At 41.3% G+C, this 22,669-nt stretch overlaps 1 protein-coding gene across 1 annotated transcript; it reads right to left on the reverse strand.

The window, feature by feature from the left end:
• Window positions 1-1,012: 1,012 nt before the first annotated feature.
• On the reverse strand, window positions 1,013-22,188 carry oprm1 (opioid receptor, mu 1). Its single transcript, XM_029450345.1, has 6 exons — window positions 21,509-22,188; window positions 6,425-6,774; window positions 5,432-5,607; window positions 4,496-4,674; window positions 4,021-4,204; window positions 1,013-3,567 (listed from the first exon to the last, which is right to left on the reverse strand). The coding sequence occupies exons 1-6, from the start codon at window positions 21,760-21,762 to the stop codon at window positions 3,562-3,564; spliced, it is 1,149 nt and encodes a 382-aa protein (XP_029306205.1). The 5' UTR covers window positions 21,763-22,188; the 3' UTR covers window positions 1,013-3,561.
• Between the last annotated feature and the right edge of the window lie 481 nt (window positions 22,189-22,669).

The following is a 22,669-nucleotide window of genomic DNA, read 5'->3' on the forward strand; positions in this document are numbered from 1 at the left end:
CATAATGCCTGGTTTCCCAACAGCCGCACACACAACAGAGCAGAGTGAAAGGCATGACGCAGACATTCTGCCGATAACGCCCTCACGCTCTTCTCGTGACGTTTTGTCTCTCTCTCACACACACACACACATACACACACACACACACACACACAGTGGAAGCATCTCATGCACACATCCACGGTGACCGCGCAGGTAGTCTGGGTTGATAACATTTTTAGTCTGTTTCATGCGCTCTCTCTTTTCCCCTCGACACCGGGTAATGCGTCGCACCATATGTCAAGGGAGTGGCCACTTGCAGAGTGAGGGGGCAGAGAGGAGCAGCGGACAATGACACGCTGCTGGGCCTAATAATAATAAATAATAATTACAATACTTGTTTTAATACTTAGAGCAGAGAGGAATAAGATATGGCAGACTCACTTTCATATACAAGTGTTGAAACATTAAACGGCATAACAGTTTCTAGAATGAAATGCAGAATTGCTCATTATTATACAGTATATTACCTCCTATTCCACCAAGCATTGTGCAGAAAGAAATATGAATGATTATAAATATTCCTTTTTGAATTTACACAATTGAATCTTACAGAATTCCACTTGAGTTTTCTTTGGTTATTCCATACTGCGACAGTTAAACTGAAGTTGAGCCGGTATGTAATTGGTTACACCTGCGCTTTTACTGCAAAGGCAAGTCAACGTCACACACACACACACACACACACACACACACACACACACACACACACACACACACACTGATTCTTAACATTACAACCATCATTTGAGGGTAAATTCTACTTCTAGGAGGTAACAAGTGATTGATGGGGGAATAAGCTCCAGCCTCAAACGGACCTGCTGTATTTCTACCCTACGGTGTATATTGTGGGATGATATCCTCATCATTCATTTTTATTGTTTGTTATTTTTACTTCTCATCTCTGAGTGTGCAGAGAAGAAAAGCTGGAAGATGCACTTGTACTTGTAGATGAAGAAAGAACGCACAACAATGCAGATGATACTTTATTCAGATGCAAGAAAAAAGGCATTCAGTGAGATTCAGAATTACATTTATTCCATAGACAATGCACTGATCAACAGTAAAATCATATGTATTGTTTTACATGTCCATGAAGATATTATCATCTGTACATTAGATTACAAGAAATGGCATTTCAAGACTAGAATACAAGTCAAGCAAATGATTAAAGAAAAGAGTTTAATGGTGGAGTGTGTACAGATCATGGACAGCATCAGATACATTTGATTTAAATGGACCTTTTAAGAGTTTATTCTGTGTTGCAAAATGTGTCTTAATGCCAAATGTGTTTTTGTTCCAGAACACGTATGTTCATTTTCTTCATCTCATGATGAATAAATAGCAATTTGCTCATGATTAGTTACTGTTGCTACACCTGTCAAGCTCGTGCTCGATTTCAAACAGATGTAGGCGTAATGTTGTTTTTACATTTCACTTATCTGCTGTAGTTAGCTAGCTAATTATGCTAATGTTAGCTCTGTGAGATGAAAACACTCTCTCTTCACTTGTTTAATGTGTCTGCTGCATGCTCACTGATCCATGAAATAAAAGAAAAATCTTTTTTTTTACATTTTGTCGCACAACAAACTCTGGAAATACAGCAGGAGACACTCGACGGCCCAAACTCAGCTGCTGTTTTTGTAAAAAATGTCAATCTTTAACAATTTGACCACATGTTTTCTGTCGTGACAGCTGGTGGCCTGAGAGACTAAAAATAATAACAGTCTACGAAATTCTTCGAAATTCACTGAAAGCAGCGATACCAAATATAACTACCTGTATGTACAGCGAGACGTCCTCTTGTATACCGTCTATAAAGTAAAACTCTTCATACATTTTCAAATTTAACAAGTTTTACACACATTGTTTTTCTGATGGACATACATCTCTTCAGTTAACAAGGCAGATTCAATATGACAAAAGTTATATTTAGAAGCACAATAACTCTCATAATCTCATGATATCATATTTATAAAAAAGCTACAGAATACTTAGTTTTTTTTTTTACATGGGAGATTACTTTAATACAATCATGTTCATCTTTACAGATCGTTAAAAAATACTGGTACACAGAAAAACGAGTAAAGCTACTGTCCAGGCAACAGGCAAGTATAGCATACAGCACAACACGTAAGCACAAGCAATGCTAAAGATTACAACAGATGTACAATCCTGCTTGGCTCACTAGTTTACTTGTTCAGATGAGAGGTGACTCCATTACAACCCATACCTGGTGTAATGGCTGTAGTTAATCATACACTGGCAGTACCATATGTTCGAACTATATGCACGCTCCGTGGGCTGTGCAAACAGGCAGATGCATCGTCTTTGCTGGCTTAGAGCATCCACAGTTCAGCACAAGGATCCAGAAGACAGCAGCGTTTCCTTCTGTACATTCAGAAGTGTGTCTAGTTCAGCAGAGAGAGCTGTACTGTATGTCTACCTAATGATAAGTCAGGCAATATAAGACTGGGCATTAACTACAGCAAAGGGTTAGGTGGGTGGAATCCATACAGAATGGATGAAAAGCACAGTTGAATAACGTGGCGGCTGTGGCTCAGGAAGTAGAGCGGTCGTCCACCAGTCGGACGGCGGTTCGATCCCCGGCCCCTGCGGGCCAACAAGTGTCTTTGGGCATAACACTGAACCCCAAATTACTGCCCGATGACACGGCCAATGGTGTGTGTGAATGTTTATCACTACAGAGGAGCAGGTGGCACCTTGTATGGTAGCCTCTGACTCTGGTCCCAAAGATTGGAAAAGCGCTATATAAATGCAGTCCATTTCCCACAACACCTCCTGTCTGGTGACGTGTTCATGTGGCGAGAGAGCCACAGAGCATTCGGTAGCACAAGTCCAAAATCAGATAAGATCTTTTACCGTCCAGTGACCTCCATGAATCCACATTTCCTGACATCTCACCCTGTCCTCTCACACGTGCAAACAATTCAAAGAGAAAACAACGTGAGAGATTGGAGGGAAGTCATTTGCGATTCCGCAAACAAGATAATTAGTTGATTCTTTTTTTTACAACCTAGATGAATTAGATCAATGAGGCAGCTTTGTCTGGACCATACAGAACAAAAGAACATCCCACACGCTTCTCGTGGGAGTGACTTTTATAGATCTGGTCTTTGTTTACGCTGTCAGTAATAATAATAATAATGAGAATTAAAGGTTGCAATAGCGTTGATGCATGATTTAGTGCAACAGCTTCGTGAGTAAGGGGGAGTACTGTAATGATAACAGAGAAATAGCCTTGCACAGCCATGCAGTAAGAGTTAGGCTGCTCGGCAGGTAAATGGTCTGACCTGATGCAGCGCTGCAGTGAAGCTTAGAACGCATCGCCGAAAAGGGTCCGTGCTATCGAGTCTCTGTCATGTCCTTGTTTGTATGTACGTGTCATATGTGTTTGTGTGGTCAGAGCCCTGTGGTGACCTGCGTGACCTCTGAGTTGAGATCGTCGTTGGCAACGCCGCCACAACAGTGAGAGTCCACCGACGACCCCTCCAAGGCTAGTCATACCTGCAGAGAGGAGTTCAAAGAAGAGAAAGTATGTATGTATGTTGTATACAGTATATTTATGTACCCTGACATCAATGTCTGTTCACAGCCAGAAGTCTCAATTGAAGATACCACTCACATGTTTGTACGGCCATTTTGCATATAGCATATAGACTGAGCTGACGGGGAAACAACTAGCTTTGCTCTGTCCGAATGTAAAAGAAGTCTGCCTGCCAGCTCACAAAAAAACAGTTTGTGGTTTTATGTGCCAGACTAAGTAAGTAAGTAACTTCTGTGCAGTCCCTGCTGGTTACCTGGCAGCTTCATGGTGACAACAAGTCTTATGCTAAGCTAGGAGAGACACAAGAGTAGTATCGATCTTCTCACAAAAACAAATAAGCGTAATTCCCAAAGTGTTGCACTATTCATTCCCAGATACATGCGCTGGTATGTATACACACAGACATTGTCTACCTGTTGATTGGACCTTTCTCCAGTGTTGGCACTGTTGTGTTCGCGCTGTGGGAGCTTGCGGCTAGTTAATCCAGTCCGGGACGAGTTCTGCATCTCCAACACCGAGGGACTTGGGGTGCAGAACTCACGGAAACAACGCTTGAAGTTCTCATCCAGGTAGCCGTAAAGAACTGGGTTCAGACTACTGCAGGGGACAAAAACACAGTTCAACACTAGAAAACTCACCAACATCATTGTATGCAGTCTGACACAGGGGGGGGGGGGGGGAATTCATCGTCATTGTATAAAACCATGTAGTACCAACAAAGGTTCAATATTAAACGGTCAATGCTGTTTGCTCATATCTATAAAACACGTATTTAGCTTATAATGAGCATCCTGTTCTCTACCAGGCTTTAATGATTTATCTCCACTTGCCTGCATTTCTATGACTAATGGTTACAATATTTGTCTAAGGCTAATGCGAGGTGCGTACCTGTTGGTGTAGCCCAGGGCGATGCAGAAGTGCCAGGTGATACTCTGCAGCGTGGAGTTGGGGATATTGATCAGAGCTGTGATGATGATGAAGATGTGGATAGGCGTCCAGCATACAATGAAGACAGCGACCACCACCAGGACCATGCGGGTAATCCGACGCAGGTTCCTGTCCTTCTCCTGTGTGTGTGTGTGTGTGTGTGTGTGTGTGTGTGTGTGTGTGTGTGTGTGTGTGTGTGTGTGGTTTTGTGTTGAGGGGATAAGTGGGAGTACAAGAGGAGTGATGGAGAAAAAAAAGAGGAAGAAGGACACAAAGTGAAAGCAGGAGAAAAGACCAGGTAGTAGAGATAATGATGGAGGAAGGACAGAGGAAAGTAGGGGATGAATGAGAAGAGTGGTGAAGGGGAGAGGATCAAAAAGAGAGAGGAAAAAGAAAAAGCACAAAGGAATGAATGAATAAAAGTGGTTTTGAAAAGTGCACCGGTGGTTGAAGAGTTTAGAGTAGGAACAAATCATATCTACCACTTTGATTTCCCATTTGCTTCTACTGTGAATACATCATCATTAGACTGTACAGATGTTTTGCAGCCAGCGTTTGGAACCTTTTCTCAAAATTGCTGTTGTTGTGTAATTTCATCTGTCTTCTACTGCAATGAATTAAAAGTGAGCCACAACCTCAGGCTTAAGTTGTTTTCTCTAATTACTTTCTCTTGAGAGTGCATCGTATTTGCATGCAAGCTCTGTGCAGACTTGTTCTAGGCTTCATTCTTCTGTAAGATAAAATCAATTAGTTATCGGGTAAATGTAGTAGATGGACCCAAGCTCTAAAACTCCCATTTGCATCTAATTAAAAGCCTTCGGCACGAAATGTACAAACTGCTCACTAAATGCACAAATTTTGGCTCATGATGTAAAAGAAAAACAGATTGTTCTTAACCTTGGAGCCCGACAGCATGCGCACACTCTTCAGCCGGAGGATCATGAGGCCGTAGCAGACGGTGATGATGAGGACGGGCATGATGAAGGCAAAGATGAACACGCAGATCTTCAGCAGAGTGTCCCAATACCACGAGGGATGGGGGAATATCATCTTGCAGTCAACATCGCTGGAGGCTGTGCAGGGTAAGGAGACACACATGTGTGTATATATATATATATATATATATATATATATATATATATATATATCTTTCTTTTTCTGGTCATTTCAATTACAACTGAGTATTGTCCCCTGGTTACCCTGGAGGTTAATGCTTTGACCATGAAGCAAAACATCTCTCTACTGTCCAAAAAAGGCATAAAAATAGCCATGTCATGTCTGAAAACTATGTTTTGTGGTGCTTAAGTAACAACATATTTAAGCACGGTGCAAAGTCAATAAATCTCTCATTAGCCTCTTTCATCCAAACACACTTCATCTAGTTCAGAGGCAATTTTCTTCTCCATTACCTCTGCAATTACACAGAGACACCGTCAGAGAGGCCTGACTTTGCAGGTAGCCTCATAACTATGCAGAAATGTATGAATCCCCAGGCAGGCATAGCGAGGAGTTGTGTCCTTGTATTTATAGAGCCTGCTGCAGTAGGCCTTCATAATTGCTCTTTAAAGCTGAAATGCAGAACTGAGTTGAAAGTGTTTTCTTCCTGTTGTCTGCTTGTATTTCTTTGCAAGACCTTGTTGAACTAATCGTCTACCAAGGACTAAGAAAGAAACCAGCGATGTCATAAATTGTGCCATAAATATGTTGTGATTAGCTTTTGGGAAATTTCAACGAGAGCTAATTTCATCTATTTCTTGTGGGTGTCATAACGGATATACAGTATGTCTACTCATGCATCACATACTGGATGTTTAGAGGTCTTTAATGCATAAACACAATTCCTCCCGCAGTGTAGAGAACAATGGTGCTCGTGTGTGTGCACGTGCTTACTAGTGACGGCAGTGGAGGCCAAGAACATTACAGGCAGCCCGATGGCCGAGGACAGGATCCAGTTGCAGACGTTGACAATCTTGGCGTTACGCGGTGTCCTGAAGTCTAGCGCTTTGACTGGGTGGCACACAGCGACGTAGCGGTCAATGCTCATGGTGGTGAGCGTGAAGATAGAAGTGAACATGTTGTAGTAGTCGATGGACATCACTATCTTGCACAGAATGTCTCCAAACGGCCAGGTCCCCATCAGGTAGTTGACGCTCTGGAATGGTAGCGTGCTGGTGACCAAGGCGTCGGCCAGAGCGAGGTTGAAGATGTAGATGTTGGTGGCGGTTTTCATTTTAGTGTATCTGCACACAAACCATGGATTGATTATGAGACAACGGGCCCCTCTGCACAGACACGTAAAACATCCCCTCCTGCTCAGACAGACGTGTGACTGCATCATGTGCAGTTGTTCTGTGCGGCTCATTAAATGGGATTTTGATATTGTTGCTGTCAATCTTTCAGTGGATGTAAGGAACACTGAATAAATGCATTGTGAAAAGTACAATTACATTGCATATATAGTGTTACTATTAAGTTATGTACGTATGTGTTATGGCACAGAGTCAAAACAAGTCTTTTTAAAATGTTCATTACGACCACGGTGTTGTAGGTGAAGGCCGCCTCTCCGACTTAACCTCCAACACACCGCCAATAATACGCACAGCTCTGCAAATACTAATAAATCATCTTATTTGTAAACACAAGTACAGCGTTACTTAATGGAACAGCACTTACAACATTTGTGGCAATGATCCATTATAAAGATGTAACCTTTGGAGACATGCATAAAGAAGACGGCACAACAAGGACACGAGTAGAGTGCCAAGAAATTATTTAAATGTGTTTGTTTGTGCACAGAGAGCCTCAATCATTGAGCCTTTAGAGCATTTGCAGAATTTGAATTCACAGCCGAAATTCTTTCCCCATTAAACAACACAATACAAAATACAACAATACAATGAACATAGCATAGTGAAAGGGTTAGGGTTAGGAGGTAAAAAGATTTGTTAACAGATTGTGCTGCCGTCAGCTCTTCTGCCAGGCAATTCCAGAGGCGAGGACCATAGACGCTAAATGCAGCCTCCGCGTATGTCTTAGTTCTCACCCTGGGAATAATCAGCCCAGTGTCAGGAGAGATCTACAGTCAGAGCATGTCTGACAAGTATTCAGGCACTCTTCCATGGAGCGATTTGAACAGGAATAACAATACTCGAGGTATATCAGCAGAAGGTCCATTATGAGCCGGGCAGAGCATCTCGGGATGTTTTGTTTATAACTCCGGCCCCTCGCACTACCTACCAGCTCATCTTATAATAGCAAACTTCCATTTTAATCAGTTATAATGACCCTAAAAAGAAGCTGTCAACATGAGTAAATCCCCAGACTCCTTGAAGTTTTATAAGTTTAAATAAACGGGAATAAAGGGTTGAATCCAGTTTTCACAATATCGACTGAAAGGACAAACATGTCCAACCTCTACTTAACCTGCTGCTCGGTCTGCAGTTGCTCTTAGTTACAGTCTTAATGAAAGGCGATTAAAGGGTTTCAGAGACGGTCCCTTTTTATATATATCACAAAAACCTCCTTTCAATCATTACGGTGGAACATTGTGCAAAGAAGAGACGTAGTTCAAAGAGTGCAGAGGATGGTGCGGTGTTTATAGGAAGCAGGAGGAAGGATGGAAATGGCTCGACTGTTTACAACTCTTGTCAGCAAAGAAATGTATGTTTAGTGTTTTGCGGTCCACTTTGCAGCGCTGCAAGGGTGAAGCTGGATCTCGTCAAAAAGATCTAAAAGGATCTTATCTTGTACGCCACAGCCTGTAGACCAAATCAGAAATGTAACAAACAGGAACCATAATCCAGAGAAATGTAGTAAATCTGTATTGTTGGGTTGAAACGGAGTGAAAAGCCTGCAGTTCGACACCACACCTGAATGTTTGACACGTCCGAGTGAAGTACGACATTTAACTCAAGCTGCTTTTGTTTTTCATAAGGTTAAAACGCGAGAAGGATTTCCACTGGTGGATCCTCCAATGAGGTCAAAATGCCCTCAAGCTATTAAAGAGCTCCACAGAGAGCGACGGCACTAAACTGTAGACTGTGTGCACGCCCAAAATGTCTAACTATTCCTTTAATTTAATTTCCAAGGCACAACAGTGATTGTATTGTTGCTGCACTATGCCTTGTAAACACTTCTTATACACAGCCCAGCCATCATTTTATTGAATTAATAAAGTGACAATGATACATTACACTCCGTCGCCTTCGCTTTATTAAACCCCAGCTGTGCTTTACACCTGTGAGGTAATTTACTTCTGTTTTGTTGCAGCACTCTCCTCAATAATCCCAAATCCTCTTAACAACCAGAGATGACAGTTAGTTCATTACATTATGATTAACTTTAACACTGACAGCTTCAGGCTTTATTTGAGCGGGGACCGACGAGACGCCTGGAGGTACAGTAAGAGCTGCTACACTACGCCGAGCAGAGCTGGAGCCGGTGCTCATTTCCAACATCCCCTTATTGACTTTGAGAGTGTTGTTAACATGGCTGCAGATTACGGTTTGTGTTTCTCCTGTGTGTTGTGTGTCTGAGGTTTATGCACGTCCATATTTGAATCGCCTCATCTCGTCTAAATGAACTGAATGAGATGTTTTATTAATGAGTTTTCAGCTTTAATACATTCTTCACCCTTGAGGTTTTGTCACACTGATCACCCATTTATTGTCAGCATGCTCTAATTATTTAATATGACACATTTTCTTTGGCGTCTTTATCATTTAGATTTCTCAAACCTGATGTATTTCTAAATGTACAATAATAAAAAAACATAAAAATGAGTACAGAATTATACAGAGCATTTACAGCACAATAATCACAATGTTTATGTAAACGTGAAATAGCATTAAAAATAGCAGAATAAAAATAGTAAATAGCAGAATAAAAATAGTAAATAGCATTAAAAATAGCATTAAAAATAGTATTAAATAGCAGAATAAAAATAGCATTAAATAGCAGAATAAAAATAGTAAATAGCATTAAAAATAGCATTAAAAATAGTATTAAATAGCAGAATAAAAATAGTATTAAATAGCAGAATAAATAGTAATAGCATTAAATAGTATAATAGCAGAATAGAAATAGTAAATAGCATTAAAAATAGCATTAAAAATAGCATTAAATAGTAGTATTTTAATACAGCTGATTTTTCCAGCAATACACAAATTGTTTCTAACTTCGGTCATGCCGACCGTCATCTATTGTGGGTAATACACTGACTATGGATAAGAACCTCGTACATCCTCACTTCAAACTATCTTTTTTAAATAAGAGCTGTGAGAGTCTAAACATAAACAACGAAACATGGAAAACAATGTTGGTAGATACGTTTATTAAAAATGTTTCCTCATTATCATTATCATTATGTCAGGTGACATTTCAATCATATTTGTTGTTGCTCATTATCGTTTCTAAGGGCCAGGTGAAGGGAAGGAAGTTACCTACCAGCAGGTATTTCATCAAAATTGGCAACATCGAACTGAGGAAATGTAAGACGATACTACTTCTATGTTTCCATGCCAGCCGCAATCATTTGATAAGCATCATTCATAAAGAGGATGCATATCTCCCACGGAGGGTTTCAAGAAGAAAATGAAACTGTTCGTTCCACATAAACAGAAGATAAGAACATACTTATTATATTTCAGTAAACGGACCACAATTAAAAAATGTTTACAGCCAATATTCAGCCTGTCACGTGACAGAGAGACCAGACAGAAGTAACCATCTGCAAAGAGTAAATCTTCATTACGCTGCTTCCGTGTGGAAACAACACTTGACAACAGAAATTGCTCAATCTGCCTCTAATCTAGCTTGACTCGGTGTTTTCCTGGACCACTGAACCCCAGAGGCGGCAGATAAATGTGACGTAATGGACCTTAAAATCACCCGAAGCAAGTCCTTTCAGAAAAATCATGTTTTATTTATATCTTCCATCTTCAATCAAGCCACTGGCTGTGGTTCCCACCTGGAGGATTGAGACGCCTTTATTTCTCCTTAAATGAGGAAAAAAACTGACGGTAAATTATCCCTGAGGCGATTCTGATTTTACAAAGTCACAAGTGCTCCACGTGAAAAGAGAGAGACACTTCAGCGTGATCTCACAGGCTGATGCATTATTCAAATATCCAAATGATCTGACACATTAACAGATACACAGTTGTATCATTAAAACCTTGTGAACGTCCTCATTTGAATACTTTTACATACAGAGTAGGGGAGTTCATCATTGCTTGTTTTAATGTCCACCAACAGAGCATAATGTGGCCATTTTGGCTAAATTATAATTAAGATAAAATACTTTACTCTGAGTAAAGGCCCCAAATATTCTCACGTACGCTGTTAGACACGTTATTGAAAGTAAAATAACAGAAACCTCTAGCCTGGCATTCTTATGAGCCCCAGAAGCAGCTGTTTAGTGGCTCATTATTCTCGTGAATGAGAATTTATTTCCGGTTTTCGGCCCTCGTGATGTTTATCAGAATGTAAATTTCAATGGCAATTAGATTTAAGGGAATTAGAGCAATCCACACAACAGTTATTTAAAAGTATTGTCTGTCTGAATGTCTGTACAAAAATAGTTGCTGAGATATTTCAGCGCTGCTCGAGCGGTAATAATGTCCGAGCCTCGAGTCCGATCACAGAAGCACTGACTGACGCGGACACACGTGGGACGCCGCATTGAGCCTGTTGTGCCAATGGTAATAGGTTCATAACTCGTGCTTCACCATGGCAACAACAGTGACCAGGCAGAAGTGGAGACGTGATTAAAATAACAGCAATAGAACATTTAAAAAAATAAAAAAGCTCATTTCATTAGGCAGCAGCAAGAACATACACGTGGCATGTGTGTGTTGTGGGTTTGCTCCAACATTTGGATGTTTTGTCTCAGCTCAGAAGTTTCTTTACTCGCACCAGCTTGATTCTGTCTGAGTATTACCTCTACTCTTCTATAATTCAGGTGCCACAGCCCTTAAATAGGATCTTTAGAGACTCAGTTTGCTTTAGTTAAGGACTAATTAAACAAAAGATTAGGAAAAATACGAGCTGAGGCGATTAATGTGCGTCAAGTGAGATAGAAAACACAGCTTCTAGCTCGTGACCTGCTCATTGTTATTTGGTTTTAAATAAACATTTCCTCTGGGTTTTGTTGCAAGGCGCCGTGTTTAACGTGTCAAATTGATGATTTATGAACGCCAACAGATAATAAGAGATTAATAACTTGCCTGGACATTTAAAGCGAGCCGATAAACACCAGTGGGAGCTTTGTGTTTCTATATTTGGAACAAGCCTGGAGTGGATCAACAGTCTTGTCACCATATTTCAACAAATGTCAAAATGAAACCCACACACTTGTGGTCAACAGTTTGGAGCAGAAGCTGATTAATTTTCATGGCTTTTGTTACACAGCAAGATAAACATAATTTATCATTACTCTGCAATGTTGGCTGTGGTGTATCCGTAGCCCTGTATAATTCATGGGCTGCTGCTGGGTGCAGATAAACCATTAAGGCCTGGTTGCAGAAACAGAGCTGCTCATGTGAACAGACATCTGTACGCCTCTGGCCCCGACCAATAACACTGTCCATGCACGCTGTGGGGAGCGTAATGGATTAGGGAGCACGGGCTGTCTGCATGTCTGACTGCTGGGCATGTGTTTCTCAGATTTGCGTTTACTGCATGTATGTAGTATTTATGTGAGGAGTGTGCGATATGAATACAATTCTTAATCATGATATGGGGAATTACATATCAAGATAATATCAGGATAATGATCCTGATTTTAATTGAAAAGGTACTTCATCCCATTGATTGTCATGTCCTCCCAGAGATATTAAAGGGATAGTCCCCGAGATATAAACAGTAGGGCAAAATGTCAAGACGGTTGGCAAGTTTATATTGTCTCAATGTTTATATTGTCATATCGCTCCCCCCTAATGTATAATTATGTGTAATTATAATACATACATGAGGGGTAGCAGTAGTAGCAACTGTCATATATCTTTTTTTAACAAGAGTTAAGAGTCTATGCCACACAAGTGAGTCTGTGAGGCTGTAATACTCAGACAGACAGACAGACAGACAGACAGACAGACGACAGACAGACAGACAGACAGACAGACAGACGAGGTTAGAAACATGCACCATTAGTTTTCAATTAGTATTCCTTTAAATATGGCTCTCAAGAGAATCATTCAAGTTTAATTTAATGTGTGTAAAAAGGTACATGACGTACAGGGCACATCATTTAAACTAAAGTACTTTATGTTTTATTTGACACTTGATGTAATAAAATACTTCTCTTGACAGTTAAACACTTATTGTAGAAGGAGCTTCAGAGCCACACAGAACGTGAAGACGTTCAGGTCAGACATTACGTTTATTAAGTTTTTTGATGCATTAGGCTGCATTCATAATAAATCGTGTGTTGCGGCGATGAGGCTGCGAGGCAGTGAGTGTCACAACGCACAACGTTTAACGTCTGTGTACTTCCTTATGACAGGGTTCCCACCGCCGCAGGCTAAATGCACTACGCTCATTCAGATGATTGGGAGGACTGGCGGTTTTGCTGCATGGCCCGATGTGGTGTGAATGCAGCCTTGGGTGTAGAGAAGATCCTCAGATTGATGTAGCTGTGAAAATCCAAATCTGTATTTATTTTCAGGACTATGTCCCCGGCCTTGGGCCACCAAAGAGCAGTAAAACCAGGATTACCAGGCGTTCGCCATTAGAGACAATGAATGACTTCTATCTTCTGTCTACATGAAGGTGGATACATTGCTTTATTAGTGTTAATGTCTGCAAACCAGATTTCCCTTATGGGTAAAGCTGAATTATTGTTTTTAACTCTCTTGAAAATCCTAAATTGAAGTCATTAGACAGGTGCTGCTGGGAATATGATGAAGTGGCTACAGATCCCAATGCAGCGTTAATGTTGGTAAATGTCCCTACACACACATTGTTAGTGGTCCTATTGAGATATAGCACTTTTATAAAAGGCTCTTAGACATGGATTTTTCTTATTAAAAGTTATGCTGATAAAAGGAATGAAGATAAATAAAGAAAGCAAAGAATAAAAGCACACCATGAAGCATTGGGGTGGAATAGAACTGGGATATCTGCGGCAGCATGTTGAGTGACTGGTAATGGCTTCTCATCAGTCTGGAATCCCGTTTTTAGGGAAATGATTCAACACAAACATAGAGAGATTAATGGCTTTTCAGTCATCAAGCAGCACTTCCACGTCTGAGCCGGCCTCCTCATTAAACACTGTCACATTTTCTTCATTACACAAACTGTGTGTTGTCATTGAAACTCTCAATGGGTGATAAAAACGTTATTACCCTCAATCCTTCGGTTTGAAAAGTGTTTTTTAGGGTGTCAGGAAGGGAAAAAGACAGTATTTAATGATTGAGCACTGTATCACAAAGACAAGCACGTATGTGTGTGTGTGTGTGTGTGTGTGTGTGTGTGTGTGTGTGTGTGTGTGTGTGTGTGAGCTCAGCGTAACTGAGCACTGCTGCTATTTTACAGACGGACAAAAAGAACAGAGGAGTGTGTTTTGCATAACTGTGTGCATCCATGTGTGTGACAACTGTGTGTATCAGTGTCAGTATATCTGCTGGAATAAACTGAAGGTGCCTGGTCAACGCAGCACATTTCCTCAACTGTGACTCGCATGCACACCAAGAAGCAGACGTGTGAACACACACAAGCCTCCAAATAAATAGTAAATGTAGCTGTACGTCAAAGAGAGAGACGAACAGCTTGGCTGAGCGAGTTTCAGGCTGTCAGACGGAGACGAACGGACTCAGAGGATCAAAGTGATGCATTCATAAAGACATCAATACACATTGTTGTCAAGAGTTACACACAGACTCATACATATATGCATGTAATCTATATAGTCAAACTGCATGCACACACACAAACAAGAACTAACACAGATTTATTTACTACATTTCATTATTATTATTATTATTATTCCACTTGTATTCCTTTCATCCACTGCAGAAGTAAAGCATCTATGTACCAAAAGGTTCATCTTTCAGCACGCAGTAAGTGTGTACCAATGACTCTATATGGTGTTTCTGGCTTGGCTACATTAACCACACTTGTCAGTACATGCAGTGGGAGGCTACAGGTTGGTGAGGATGCCTGAGTGGAGGGGGAGGTTGGAGAATGAGCCTCCGCACCAGTGAAAAGAAGCTGCTCGCGATTTCATATATATATATATTTCCGATATCTGACCCAAAGAAGGCTATATTAAAGGTTGTCATACATTATTTCTTATGGCTGAAGATATCCAAATAGTCTTTAGGTCAAATGCAAAGCTCTTCTAAGCCATTCTCAGGGCAGGTTGTTGTTGCACAACAATCTATAACTCATCCTAGTTATCTCCCCGGACCTGACAAGGCACAGCTGCAGGATAAGAAGGAGGCTGGTCAAGTGTTGCAAAGGAGACAAGGTTACGTTGACAGGTCTGGCTCCTGAGAGTAGGCAGGAGGTGAAGACAGAGGCCTTTGCTCTAAATCCTACTATCGATGCTATCTCTGACTGACTTACTAAGAATGTGTGGACTGGGATTAGAGGAGCCATCGAGGGGATCCATCTTTAGATAGGCATTTAGATGTTTAGGATAAATGTGACGGTGTTTTATCATCTGTTCTCCTTCAATACAAGAGTCTAATAAACCTTCAGCTTCTTTGGTTTCCAGTACTGATGCATAATATATTTCACAAACAAGACATAAAAGAAACAACCCACATGTATTCAACGACTGTGGCATTGTGTTCCTCTCAGGGGGGGGGGGGGGGTTCACATCGCTACCCCCTTCTTTGCATGCTGTTTCACTCCTGTAATGGTTTTCCATCACTGGAAATATGATTTTAAAAAAACTAGAGAAACAATTTAGACCAAACCCCTCTGTGATGCTGGTAATGGAATCGGAGACCGCAAGATGAGTTTATCAGCTCGTTGCTTAGGAACACTATTGTTAATGTACTGGAGATCTTCTACAAAGGGTCTCTCTGTGCACTTGTCCCTGGTCTTAAATCCATATTCCACAACTTTTCCATCAGGTGAGGTCATCTGTTGACCTCTTTGCTTTGTTTAGTTTGCTCATCTATGGCACTTTGCAATGGTACGCCAGTCTTCAGGAAGTTACAAGTAGGGTGGGTGTAACAACATAGTCAAATTGATTTCTTAGAACAGATCTACAATACCCTGCGGTGCTTTGAAATGCCAGCCTTGATGAATAAAGACATGTTTAATCGCACACGTCAGAGAGTATAAAGAGCAGATTTGGGGTAAATGAGTGAGTCACTTTGTAATTGAAAGACGGACAAAAGAGCCGAGAGCTCCCATCAAAGAATCTGTCTTTTGTTCCCTCCTCTTCAGTTCCTCATTGTTCCTTTATTCTGTCTCTCTTCCTCCCTGCAGAACACGGACTACATTCATAGAATAAATAACTTTTTTATTTAGATCTCTTCAGTCTTGCGTCACAGTAAAGGTATGTCTAATTATGAATGTTTTACAACATTGTGTACCTGGTCGCGAACGAGCGATCTTCTCTTTCCTTGTCTTTCGCTCTTATTGTCCTTTTCCCGAGTTCAACGGAACACCTCCTGTAGAGTCCCGACCGACAGCGCTCTAATTCTCCAGCAGCGTCCAGTGGTGTTAAGAAGCTCATTACTCACACAAACACACACACAGGAAGGGACAGCCTAATTACCTCTCTGCACTGTCTACTCATAAATGTCTTCCTAACAAGAAGTTTGACTCAGCATGCAGAATTCCCTTCTCTCCGAGTCTCACTAAGTGCTGTCAAACTCTTCCGCACTGATAATAATAAAGATCATTGAAATTCAGGCAGCTTTTTGGTAAACGCACTTGTATCTTCAGTAGCAGCTGATAGTTGTATTGTTGCCGGTGGCAGAGGTTAAACCCTGAATACATTTCTTCTTCTTCTTCGTCAGGACTCTAAAGCAGACAAAGTAATTGCAGCATGAATCCACAGACGAGCGGCAATTATCAAGCTGTCCACTTATCATTGGACATCGTATGTTCAGCAGTGTACAGCAGACTCAGATGTTTACAGCTTGTGAAGAGGTTATGGAAGGAGGTGCCAAGTACTGTGCACTACGCACAAACGCACACAAAGGAATTCGACTATGAAAGACAGACGTTGGAAGGAGGTTCTGCCGTCACAGCTCTTCTGTGTATACCTGAAAGACATCCATAAACTGGATGAGTCGCATGAGCAGAACTCATTATCATGCATGATGATCTTCATGAATCCACACATCAAGCAACCAGGATCTGTGACAAGCCTGTGTCATCAAAGAGTGCCTTTAAAATGAAGTCAGTGACCCCAAAGGGTTGAATTCTTTCCCTTTGTCTTTGTAAAAGAAATACCCAGTGACTAATGTGTGTTAATGAAGAGGAAGCCATTCTCTTTAATCCCACACTTACTGTTATTGCAGTTGATAATTAGTGTGGAAAGTACCTCTAAAGAAAAACTAAAGCAACTAAATCTGCTGTCTGTTCTGTGTAAAAATGCATCGTGAAGTTCAGCTGAAGTTAGTAAGAGGCTTCTGCAGACTGAGTTGGAGAAATCAAGTGGCTATCTTCCAAAGTTACAGTGTCTTCACTGTGCGTTTCCCTCTTTGTGCTTCTCTGGACTGAGAAGTGGCTGAAAGGAAATTGATACAGCAAAGAAAGACTGATTTTCTAACTCCGACTGTTAACTTCAGCTGCACTTTAGAAGTAATTTATGCACAAAATGATGTAGTCTCCCCATTATTTGCATTGGAATTGCTTTAGGAAGTGGCTGGTATGAACGGGAGAAACACTTACAGCAACCAAAACCCTTTCAATGCATAAAAGAGGTTTTAAGATGTCTTGCCGAGCATAATCAAAAGACTGCAGGTTAGTTGTTTGAAACTCAGCATGAGACTATTTGTCTCCCACTACAGAGAAACATTAGCGAGCATCTACGTGTCTTTGTGAAGCAGATTGTGTTTACTTTCATCATAACATCATCTGTCATGTGACTGGTTCTCAAACTCTCATGAAGAGCAGGGACACAGATGTTTAGAAATGAATCTGAGGAGAGTCGTGAGGACATTTTTGAAGAAGTAATAGAGTTATACACGGTCACGTTTGTTGTGCTGCTACAGACGTTTACTGCATTCTGGTCAGTGGGGCAGATGTTCCAATCTTATAGAGATGTTGCGTGCGTACTCATGCAGCTTGATGTTGGACGGAGGCAGGGGTTTGGAGAGGTGGTGGAGTCATTTTGCACTCATCATGCTCAAAACGCCTCCCTGTGTTTCCATGGTAACAGGAAGCACTCTGCGCTGGCAGCATATTCCTCGAGGAACTCAGCGGTTTGCTGCTCAACCCCAATTGATTTTTCCGTTTGAGCGTGCAGATCTCTGGTCGTGTTTGTTTGCTCACAAGAAGTTTGCGGATGTAGGTGTGGAGCGAACAGACGTGCGATAGACAGACAGCGAAGGGACAGCGAGATAAAGAGAGAGGGAGAAATGTTTTATGGCTTTAAGGTTATCAGTGCTCAGACAGTGAGAGGGAAAACGTCTCTCATCCACCGCTGTCTCTGTGTAATCTAGCAAAGAAAACGCATTCAAGGCCATCACTGTAAAGTGGAGAAGAGTTGTGGACTACATTTCCATTTAACAGTAAATATCTGTTGTGTGTCATTAGCTAAATGGTTGTTCACTCTTGATCTGCCGACAAAGATAAAAAAGAAAAGAACTCAAAGACAGACAGAAAACAAGAGAGCAAGACGAAGGTTGATGAATGTTAATAGTTGTGATGGATTGTGGTTTTCAGAGGAATGAAGCACATCATTTACCTTCCTCCTAATTCCATTAAAGTCTCATTCAATTGAAATCCACAAAACTTTTCTCATTCACAAACACACTCACGATTGAGCACACACACACAGACACACACACACACACACACACACACACACTGCCGGTTGAGTCAGTACTATTTGATTACCGTCGAGGAAAGGCAGGGCATTCTGTCCTAAATCTGTTCCCACAAAACAGTCAAGGATGAGAGAGCTAAAGCTCAAGTAATGGCCTTCACATCTATCATCAGCTTTGTAGATAAACTACTTTGGAATACATAATGCCAGCTTGTACACCAACTCGTACATCATAAACACTCTCGTAACCACCCAGACAGCCGCAGACATAGATCCTGTCCTTAAAATGAGGCTGGTGCATAACTAAGGCTCCAACCACCGGGTCCGAAAAGAGGTAGTTTGCCTTACACCTGCATTCTTTGTAATGACCAGCGGGGGGCGACTCCACTAGTCCGATTGTATAGAAGTCAATGAGAAAATGACCATGCTTCTCACTTGATTTTCTCATGTCAGTAAACATGTTCCTAATGAGTTTATGTTCTTAATCACTAGTTTCAAGTCTTCTTCAATGCAGCATGATGTTGATTTAGTAAATTATGGTCTCATTTAGAGTAAAATACACAATAAATCAGGGTATGCTTAAAGGCGTTGCGGGCTTCCACCCGATGTTGTCAACTTACACTTCACTGTGTGTTTTTAGTTTATGAAAGTTAACTAACATTTCTTATTTGTTCAGTTGTACTTCTCTCGTGTTCCAAAAAACAACATTGTGGTGTCCTTTTCTATTTATTGTGGGTTCTTTTTGTTTAATTAAAATCTTTTTGAACTTTGTCGTCACTTCTGGTTCATTCCAGTGAGGCTACACAGAGGACGGTGGTTGTATATTTATAATCAGGTGTATGCACAGGCTGCAAATGTCCGTCTACAGAGAAAGAATGTATTGCAGATTTGGACATTAGGGCTCTGTGGTGCTGCGTGATGTTGTCCCAGTAGTTTGTATACTTTGACACGTTAACACACTTCATTTTGTAGCCTAAAAGCGTTTAATTTATGTCCTATCATATAACATCATCATATACCCTGTCTTATACAAATCTAACACAGTAAAGTTTGCTCTGGATTTCAAAAGACCTACTTTTTACTTTTATCTGAATACATTTTAACACAAGCAATATACCTTTTACTTGATGTGAAATTTCTTTAAAATGACAGGGCTTTTACTTCTAGTTCTCTTTCCATCCGTGGCCCATTAAGCAGCTCTGGCGCAAGTAATTTGGGGTAGAAAAACATCCGGTATAGATGTGTGCGTGTGCATATTTTAGCAAAACTATTTGGAGAAGCTCTCAGACTGAAAGGGATGATGTGTGCACTCTGGCAAATGAGCATTAACTTGATGCTGCATCTGCCCTCGACATACTGGAGGAGTGAGAAGAAATATATGCTTAACAAGGTAATGATAATATATTACAGCAGTGATAGAGAATTCAATCAAAAGTAAAGACGTCTCCTCTTCTTTTAATACTCTAATGTGTCTAATGAAGTGGTGTTGTTTCAATTTCAAAGCCATTTAAGCAGCTGACAAGTTCAGCTGAGCAATATTCCACTCGGTCACTCCTCAGTGATTCTATCAGACCGACGAACAAAGGTAGATCACTCTCACCTTTATCCCCCATCCTCCTCAGCTTTCTGATTGCTCACCATCTATCTTTCTCCGCACAAGCTTCCTTCCACTGTCCAGTTTATCTCTCACCTGTTTGATTCCAATTCTCCTCCTCCAACTGCTTCAACTATGTACTGACTTTTATTACCGGACAGAAGCATCAGCTGGGGAGCATTTAACCAACATAAATGTCAAACCTTCATGTGTAATTAAAGGCGCTACCTGTGAAGCTACAGTTTTCGATCTGACTTAAGTTAACACAAAAGTGTATTTATATTCCAAGTTAGTTCTTCAACTGTTAATTGACATTTAAATTTATAGACCGTACTAATACTGAGTTGTTTTCTCCCTGCAAGGGTCCTTAGCCAACTGGTTTCTCTAAGTAATAAAGAGAAGTTAATGTAGTGAGGCCAGAAGAAAGAAAAGACCAAGTGGCCAGTGTGCATCACTCACCATGTAATATTATCTCTTACTTCTTGTGACAGGTTATTAAAGAGGATAAAAGCTCAACATCTCATTAGTATGACATTTGTTTGAAAGATGTTTTAAATATCAGTTAATGAGATGTCGACACTGAGCGAAGACATTCAGCATTACAGTGGCCTAGATTTAAGAAGTGGAAGCAGGCGGAGACAATTTGGAACATGTAGTCTAAGTTGTAATGATAAGTGTAAGAGACCAAGTTATACTCACCAATATACTCGTTGTTTAAAACCAGTAATGCTGGAGTTGGGTCTAAAGCCACACGTTGGGCTGACTTTCAGCACACCAGTTGTGCTGCTTGTTTTAAGGCCTCTCATCTAATTTACATGCAAGTTTAAGCTCAGCCATGTACAAGGAAACAGAGGACACTGCCACAGTGCATATGAAGACAGCAGCATCTGACTGGACGTATGCTGCATGCATAATGTTTGTGTTTAGTGCTCCATGATATGCAGGAGCTTGTCACATCAGAGCGATTTCTTTATTTTGGTATTGTGGATGAAAGAGAGAGCAAGTGTGTGCTGTGTCTGTACATACAACATGTATAATTCCTCTGTTGTTATGATATATTGTTTTTTTTGTGTGTGTGTAAAAGTCTTACCCATCCATCCCGCTCGCTTTTTGCGCGCTGGGGAAACTTGCTGTGAGGTTGGAGATATTTTACGCACTAACGGCAGTTGAGCTGGCAGCAATGTCGACAGCGCATTCACATGGTCTCACATGGCCTCATTAACACAATCACACACACACGCTTACACCTTTATTTACAATATGGTTAATACAGCAACAGGTTGCCGTAGAGTCCTTTCTCACTTACAGTCATGTTGGTGAACGATCTGTTTTAAAATATGAAAAAAGGCCTGATTATGCGCAACACAGCTGAGAAAACACATCCACGCACATCAGTGTTTTTGTAAGAACTTTACTGTCTTACCTGACGATGATATACATGACCAGCACGTTTCCAACTAGCCCCACCACGCACACTATGGAGTAGAGAGCGGTGATAACAATCGCAATGATAACCGGGTTGGTGTCGTCGCCCTGGCTGCGGTCCCCGTCGCATCGCGCCTCCGCGAAGGTCCCGGTGTTGTTGTCGCCAGTCAAGTTCCCACAGAAGCTGCTGTTGTAAAGCATGGGGATCTGGCTCCGGTGAATCGCGTCCGAGCTGTTGCTTGCGCTCTCCATGGTCCTCGTTTGGTATGTACGGTAGGTGCTGCACGCGTCTTTCGCCTCCACCTTCGGCGGTCTCGGTGCCTGTGATGCCCCGCTGGGTGCTTGTCTGTTGTTTGTTTGGGGGAAAGCGCTGCGTTTCTGGCGCGGGACGGACTGCCCGGTAACGTTAAATCTCACCGTGTTGAAGAATGTGGTCGCGTGTGATGAGGGTGAACACCAGCCTGAGCGAGACTCTGTTTACTAACCACCCTCGCGCGGCGCAGCAGCCTCAGACGCACACGGAGCAGAAGCGACAACGTGAAAATTAGTTAGTTCGCTCCCTTTCTTCGTTCCTCCCTCGGTTCCTTCCTTTCTTATTTCCTTCCCTTTTCTCTTCCCCTTCCTACCATCATCCATTCCATCACTCCTTTCTTCCTTCCTTTTTACTCTCCTTATATTCCTTCTTTCCTATAGGCCTACCCCCTTTTGCTCATCTTTGTTCATCCCTTCATTCCTTTTCTCTTCCCCTTCCTTGTTCCTTTTCTTCCTCCTTCCTATTCTCTTCCCTTCCTTGCTCCCAATCTTCCATTTGTTTACCTTCATTCCTTCTACCCCCTTTATCTCATCTATAATATAGATATAATATTCATCCCTTCCTTCCTTCCTCCCTTGTTTCTTCCAATCACTTATCTTTGTTCACTCCTTTTTCTCCTTCCTTCCTTCCATCTCATTCATTTCTTTCTTGTTCCTTTCCTTCTTTTCCTCCCGTCTGCCTTCTAATCTACACTTCCATCCGTCACTTCGGTCATCCCATCTTTGTTTCCTTCCTTTTCTCATTCTTTTCCTTCATCCATCCTTCCTTATTCCTTTCCTTACTTCCTTGCATTCATGATTCTTAGGTGTTGATTGTTGTGTTTTTGTGTGTTTGTTGCATTGACAG

The sequence above is a fragment of the Cottoperca gobio genome, chromosome 15 (genome assembly GCF_900634415.1).
Source record: "Cottoperca gobio chromosome 15, fCotGob3.1, whole genome shotgun sequence".
Classification (NCBI taxonomy): domain Eukaryota; kingdom Metazoa; phylum Chordata; class Actinopteri; order Perciformes; family Bovichtidae; genus Cottoperca; species Cottoperca gobio.

Bases quoted from the DNA above. Each gene is read 5' to 3' on its own strand.
- oprm1 (XM_029450345.1), bottom strand. From the start codon at position 21,762: ATGGAGAGCGCAAGCAACAGCTCGGACGCGATTCACCGGAGCCAGATC. The intron at 5,608-6,424 runs GTAAGCACGTGC...TACCCTGCACAG, and splicing joins GGCCTCCACTGCCGTCACTA to CCTCCAGCGATGTTGACTGC. The intron at 4,675-5,431 runs GTTAAGAACAAT...ACACACACACAG, and splicing joins GCATGCTGTCGGGCTCCAAG to GAGAAGGACAGGAACCTGCG.